Source organism: Cupressus sempervirens, chromosome 5, assembly GCF_028749045.1.
Source record: "Cupressus sempervirens isolate cs-2001-9-10 chromosome 5, ASM2874904v1, whole genome shotgun sequence".
Taxonomy (NCBI): Eukaryota; Viridiplantae; Streptophyta; class Pinopsida; order Cupressales; family Cupressaceae; genus Cupressus; species Cupressus sempervirens.
In genome coordinates this window covers 466,669,409-466,676,930 of record NC_143122.1, presented here as the reverse complement: position 1 = coordinate 466,676,930, position 7,522 = coordinate 466,669,409, and the positions used below count along the sequence as shown (strand labels likewise).

General features: G+C 39.6%; 1 protein-coding gene across 1 annotated transcript; it reads left to right on the top strand.

The window, feature by feature from the left end:
- The first annotated feature begins 222 nt into the window (after nt 1–222).
- LOC149556779 (uncharacterized) lies at nt 223–3,924 on the top strand. The gene has a single exon (XM_089831306.1). The coding sequence runs from the start codon at nt 1,535–1,537 to the stop codon at nt 3,284–3,286; it is 1,752 nt and encodes a 583-aa protein (XP_089687432.1). The 5' UTR covers nt 223–1,534; the 3' UTR covers nt 3,287–3,924.
- Nucleotides 3,925–7,522: the final 3,598 nt, after the last annotated feature.

The window sequence follows — 7,522 nt, the reverse complement described above, 5'->3', positions numbered from 1 at the left end:
CCGATGACTAGTGGGTCTCTTCCCTAAAGGTCACAAATTAACTATCACAAAGAGTAGAATATGTATGCCTCTTTGTAGCCTAATGTCTCCCACATGAAAAACAAGGTGGTCTCATAGCACCATATGTCGATCCACAAACATATAGCTAATATGAAGAGAATTTAGAAGAACCTTCCCTTTCTTTTCTACTCATGACCTGGAGTGGGTATGTTACATTTCAGTGATGACCAGTTGGCGGGTGAGCCTCACGCCATTGTTGCGGTTGGTTGCACCAAGGACTGTTTCTCAAACCAAGCGCGCCAACTATGAGAAACAATAAGCATTCTGATACGAGGAGGGAATCTCACATTGCACGCCTTTTCGGGTTTCAGCCAATTGTTTTTATCCCACGATTTCGCTTTACCATCATTTTAAATGCAGAAACGAGCGAGGAATGCATGAGACATTGGTCGAGGAGATAAGGTTCAAGTTTTAGAGCGCCCCCTGTCGTAGAGACCCATGAAAATCTTGTGATTTGCGTGGAATTCAGTTAAGAGTGAAGAGGAGTAAAAAAGGGGAATGTTTTTCTTTCCCTTGGCGGGGCACTGCTTGATTGATTACCTACCTGGGATTCCCCTCTGGAAATTGGGGCCATCCATCCCAATTTGCAGTCAAAGATTTGATTGAGAGTCTCACCTGCAGGTCAGAAGTAGAAGCAGAGAGACGTTGGGAAGAAATGTAGTTTAAACAGAGACTAACTAGTGTAGAGTTATTAGTTGGGGTTAAGGTGGGCTTTTAGTGAGGATTTCGAGGCGCCTGCAGATGCTGAGCTCACACATATTTCTGCGACCATCATTTATACCAACAATTTGCTCACATTCGCTTGATGATCATGTGCTGCTTGCAGGCCCTGCTCATTTACATTTGGACTATTCTGATGTCCCACATGTGACTTTTTATTAATTTTACCGCCCCTTTTGCCCCGTTTCATGGAGTAAACCAAACCCTGAGGGTTTACCCATTACCATTATCTGTCAGTGTGGCTTAATATACTAATAACAGCACCCAAAAACATCGTGCACAGATGTAGACAAGTGCAAGTGTTAGCTGTTATCAGATTGGTTTCACCCCCTGCTCGTAATTATAATACTGAAAATGAGTCATTAATGTTGGCGTTTGTGGGTAATTGTAGACAGCTTGTCTGATACTCGTCGATAACTCTGTTTTTAATATGAGTAGCACATATGATAACTCTAACGAGAGAAGAAATTTGAGCTGGCTTGGGCATTGAGAGGCGCAGTGAGCATTATTGATGTTCGAAGTGGGCATTTTTAATATGGGAGGAGAAATTTGAGCTGCTTTGGGCATTATTAATATGAGAGGATAAATTTGAGCTGGTTTGGGCATTTTTAATATGAGAGGAGAAATTTGAGCTGGTTTGGGCATTTTTAATATGAGAGGAGAAATTTGAGCTGGTTTGGGCATTGAGAGGTGAAGTGGGTATTGATGTATGAAGGGCTGAAAGAGGGCTGTTGGAGATTTGTTGGCTATATGGATGACAATGGAAGCGGAGCATAAAGGGTACCGTGCTGGGAGTGAGCTGTTTGTGTGCTTCACTTCAAGGCAGACATCAGTGAGATTGGGAGGGAGCAAGAGTGTACTTAGCCCCGGGAGGACTGAGAAGCTGAGAGAGCCATCTTGTTCATCCAGCCGAAGACTGAGAAGCAATGGAAGCAAAGGGCAGTCGAGTCCCATGTTTCCCAATCTGCCATATAACCTAACTGGGAGGAAGAAGAATGGCGGTGGAGGGTTCGAAACCCAGGAGCCTTCTTCCCCCAAGGTCACATGCATAGGGCAAGTGCGTGTCAAGTCAAAGCAGAAGAGGTTTAATGGCGGCAATGGCAATGGCAGACAGAATGTGCTCAAGTCTCAGTCTCCTGAGAGAGAAGAATGCTTGCCTTTGCCCAACAAATCACATCAGAAATGGATTCATCTCTTTGGTTTCAGGAAGGAGGTTTCCTTCAACATATGTGAAGCCCTGAGAAGCTTCGGAGCAGAGTTCAACTGCTTTGTACCATGCGGGGGCACGGCATCTTCTACAAGTACCTCTTCCAAAGGTAGCAAAGAGACCAGTTGTGGCGCAGTTTTTGCAAAGTGGTTCATGGTGTTGCAGGATGGGGATGATAAGAAAGCGGCGGCAGAGGCAGAGTCACAAGAGAGAATAGCAGGTGAAGAATTTGCAAGGGAAATGCATTTGCAACAACAACAACCCCAACCCATTAAAGCCATTGTAACAGAGGTAGGGAGACTGAGTATAGAAGAAGTGAGTAGGCCGAGTATCAAAGATCTCGGTCGGCTGAGTCTTAGTGAAGATGAGATGGCGGTGGATGAGGAGGTTTTGCCTGTTTGCCCTCCAAAGAATGCACTTCTTCTCATGAGATGCAGATCTGATCCTCTGAGAATCTCTGCTTTGGATACTCAGAGGGGTTGTAAATCTGAGCCGAGGAGAATGGCGTGCACCGTCGGTGATCAAGATGAGAGTGAAGATGAGACTGATTTTGAGGAGGCAGAGGAACAACCCACTTATTCCCCCGAGGGAGAGGAACAACAAGCCTCCTACGGAGATTTCTCAGAACCCCATGAGGTTAACAGGTTATCTTTATCTTCTTCCTCTTCATCATCATCATCATCATCAGAAGCAAAAGGAGAAGCCATTGAACCACAAACAGCAGAGACCAAAGAAGTCCTAGAGGCAGAACTACGAATCACAGAAACTGAACAAGTGTCAGAAGTAGAACAACAAATTCCAGTGAATGGAGAAGTCGAAGAACAAACAGCAGAGGTTAATGAAGTAGGAGAAACAGGGGCACAGCCAGAGAAAGATTGGAGCTGCGATGCGGAAACTATGCCCAATGCGTTGTTACTGATGCTGAGCGAGCCAAAGCTTTCATTGGAGATCTCAAAGGAAACTTGGGTATCGAGGGAGGATTTTGTGCATGTGAGGAGACCTACTCCTCCTGTGGTTAAGATGGATGTCGAGGACAAACGCAGTGACGATGACAAAGAAAATGAAGAGAGTAGGAAACTGTGTAATGTGGAAGAAGTTAGCACAAATTCAATGAGTAGAGTGGTAGACCAAAATATGGCCCCTCAAGAAGAGTGCTTCGTTCTGCCACGATGCAAATCTGAGCCGCTAAGAGCCTCTGTAAAACTTGTACCTGAAGCCTGCTTTTGGAAGCCACGGAATCTGGAAATTCCTTCATTTATCATCAGAGGAGCTCTGGAGATTGGAACACATCAGGCTTAGTGCGTGAGTTCTCATACATCTTTCAAGAACCTGAAAAAGCATAGCCCTGATGCATGGAGAATATGATTCGTGCAGAGAATTTGTATACAGAGCTCAATTGATCTTTCTGGTAACGCTACCTTTGATATTGCAAATAGTAATGAGTTTGTTAAGGCCAGGGCCAGGGCTTCCTCTCTTCAGAGAAACAATTTTTTGAAAAGAGGAAGGTACATTGTTCACTAGGATTTGCCTCTGCTATTTCCTAGTAGACAGGAATTCACAAGCCCTATTTGTGACAAGGAAAATTTGCTAGATTTTTCTGCAGTGTTCTTGCCTTCTTTCTTTAAGATGAAAATTTATCTGTCCGTAGCTTATCCGACTATGATTGTTATTGTTCACCATTGGCATAAGCTCTGCTATATATATTATGAAAATGTCACCCAATATTGTATTGTTCCTGGACATTCAAATCCTTGAGTTTTGGTGCTATTAAGTGGCAAGATTATATAGCTCTCAGAGAAATGTGTTGTGACCTGCAATACATTTGACAAATTCAGCTCTTCATCTCAAATGTAATTTGAGGCCCTATTGTAGTTATTAATTTGTGTTTCTATATAATGGAATACGACAGTAACCTACGAGGCATCCCTTACTGGGCATATTTTGTTTTCTGTTCTGTGATGTAAGTCTATTTATTTGTTTGAATAATTTTAGATTAGATTCTGTACAAAAAAATTATCCATATTTCAGATCCATATATTCTGTGATCCATGATGGAATGGATACACAAGAGAAAATAAAAATAGATCTTGAAAGATCATAATTCAAAATCCCTTCACCTTTCATGATCCGAACATGTGATTGGAAAAAATTTACATAATCCAACATAACACTACTCAGACTAACATTATGTAGCTGAAATCCCTTTCATAACACTGTTTCATTCATTTTAAAGCTTCCTGTTCATTGTGACAGTGGTTTATAGGTAGTGTATTGTATAAAAAATTCACGGAGAACCCAAATCAGACATATATGTTTCCATTTATGCTCTTAATATTTGCATCGGAGACATTCCCCTTCCAATGAAAGGGAGCAAGCTGTTGGGATGATTAACAGGTCCAATCTGAGGATGGAATTGATCAGCGGTTTACAATTGGGAATTTGAGTACAGGAGAAAATGGGACCAGTCTTTGAATATACGGTACCGCTTCTAATCAACGCTCACCAGGAAACAATGGGTTCTTCAGCAATAATAAATAAAGTGACGTACACGGCCAGCCCCTGTTTTGATTTCTGTTTTATTTTATTTTATTTTTCCATTGCAGTTTTATTTTTTATTTCAATTTTTCCAAGACCAACAGAAACACAATCCCAAATCTCAAGCTGGAGCATAACTTATGTCGTAAAATAATTTAAATATATATATTTTTATATTCAAACACAATATTTTTAGATCAAAAGAATCTAATAATTATTTTATTGTTTTATAATAAGAGTTCTTTTTAAGAATAAGTGAGATTAATTGACCGTTTAATGAGTAGTGGTTCACCAAAGATATTTTTTAGAGTAATTGAAATTTATTGACCCAAGTAGTGATTCACAAGAACTAATCTCTCATATAAATAAATAGAATTTTTAGCACTCATTACATCTAGGTGGTGCTCACAAAGATGGATGGATGGATGAGATCTTAACGTCCACGAGCCTGAACATAGTCTATAGGACACCTTTCCTGCAACACCAACTTTGTTAATTCGAATTGTTTTCTGTGTAGGTTGATGATGAGCCCACCAAACTTCCCAATGTTGTCCTTGTTGAATAGGTTGTACCAAGGGTTGTCAGATAGGTAATCCACCCCACTCTCTTTGTATACGCTTCATATTCTAAAATGAAGTGTTGTTCGGTTTCCACCTTCTCGAAATTGCAAAACTTCCAGATTCTCTCTTCCCATAGCTCTTTTGGTCTCTTCCATCGATCGGTCTCACATCGGAGTTGATGAGAGTTGGTCCTTAGTTGTGCAATAATAGTCTTAGCTCTCCATAGCATGTTGGCCTCTATATAGTCCTTTTGGCATTGATCACATGTGGGATCGAATTCGTTGATGTAGTACGATGGAGCATCGGAGTTCACCCCATACCATCACTACTCTAACTCAAGCACATTTAACACAAAGTTTGCTCCAAAATTAAGCTCACTTTGTTTGCATCCCCATTTGCAAAATTTTAGTTCCATAGAATTTCTTGGCAACAAATGCAAGAACGTGGGGCAACTTTTAGAGATGATGGGACCAAGGGCTTATATTTGGGGGTGTGTGGTGGGGGGCAATGATATACAAATTGAGATGTGATGCAAAGATGTTTTGGAAGATAGTGGACCCACTTCTGAGAATCATAATATCATCACTCATTCCTCACAATGAGGACAACTTCATGACCATTCATGGTTACCAAGGTTTCACCATTTATCACATGCAGCAAATAAACATTCTAACTAACTTATCCAATCCAATTTATCCCGATTTAGATCATCATTTGTGTCATAACCAAATTCTGCAGCAAATAGTACTGAAACGTACCTAGTTGGCAATTAGGTCTCATGAACTGGTTTTCAGGGCTTAGCTTTTAGAAATCCCAAAGGACCCCAACAATTAAACATAGATTCAGATACCCTTTTTGGACAACTATCAAATTTGTAACTTTCAAACCCTAACTCCAACATCTAACTAGCAAACCACATGTTAGGAAAATAGGCCTAATTTGGTCTCAATTGTGATGTAGCTATTAACAATTGAGTTCAAGGCTTTAAACACAATTTTAATCTAGGTTTTTCCTATTGAAACAATTCAATTTCAGCAATCTCCAACCACCCTACCACTCGTTTGCTTTACTTTAACACCAAGCTAATAATTTCACTCGGTTGGTCACATAAAGATGCTCGACGAGGGCTTCAATTTTCTCTAAGCTCCCTGTAAGTTTGAAATAAAACCAACTTTATTTGAGAGGGCATGTCTATCACTTGAAGTCTCTAAAAGGTTGATAAAACCTACTGGAGAATCTTTAAGTAGTAGGGCATTTTATGCAAACCCTCACTAGACTAGGGTTTTAGAACTAGTCTTAGGAAAATTGACTATAAATACACTAGAACTTCTTGAAATCCACCAAGTTTGATTCAAATGAAAGCTAACATCCTACTCTACAAGAAACATTAGAACTTATAGTTCAATATCTCAACAATACTTCAAAATCCAACTGAAATAACAAAAAAACAAGTTGCAGGAAAACTTTTGAAACTTTGTGATTACTTCACTACTTCTACTACTACACTTAACTACTTGTTTGTAATCTAAACTAATCTATGCTAGAATGAGTTGAGGCAATTCATATTCATTCTATTAGAGACTCTACTTCTTGCTTGTAATCTAAACTAATATTTACTAGAATGAGTTGAGGCAATTCATATTCATTCTATTAGGGACTCTTCACCTTCCTTATTTGTTAGGTGAGAGATTCTTAACCAAATGCATTGTTGTCCAAATGCTTTTTTGACAACATTGCATGCTTTTGTCTTTGTGTTGGTTCCTCTTATGTTTTTGTGAATCTTTTTTATAACCGCCTTTTGCTTGGCTGAAACTCAAATAAACATTCTAAAGATACCTAGATACGACATCAAAGATTCAAAAGATCCTAGATCCAAGTTGGTATCAAATTGCCACATGTACATACACACTTGACTAACTTAAAACACTTGAAAAAAACAAGATCGTAGATTGACAAACCAAAATGGAGACTTCAACTTACACATTTTATACTCCACGGCATAACATGAATGTTCCTAGCTAGTCAGATGTCTTAGCAACATGCTTTTGGATGAATTTTTGTTGTTTCACAAGTAGGCAGAAAGGAAGGTTGCAAAATGGTGAAAGTTTCACCATTTTGCAGGTGTGCAAATAGGCATGTTACAAACCAACGAAAACTTCCTAATAGTTTTGCTATTTCATAAGAGTGCAAACATGGAACTTGCTAAGAAATGAAAGTTGTTGATTAAGATCTCTTTGGCTTAGATTTGGTGTCTATTGGGATTGCCTTTGTATTATACTCTCCAGTAGAATTGATCTCAAGTCTACTTGGGATGAGTTCATCAAGATTGCTACCATGTCTTTTGTTCTTAGCTTTATCCATCCAAATTGGCTTCTTCTCAGAAAGCCTTTTCCATTTAACTTTGTATTCCTATACATGTTCCTCATTGTCCTCTTCACAT

Excerpts from the sequence above, each read along its gene's own strand:
- LOC149556779 (XM_089831306.1), top strand. The coding sequence starts at position 1,535 with ATGACAATGGAAGCGGAGCATAAAGGGTACCGTGCTGGGAGTGAGCTG.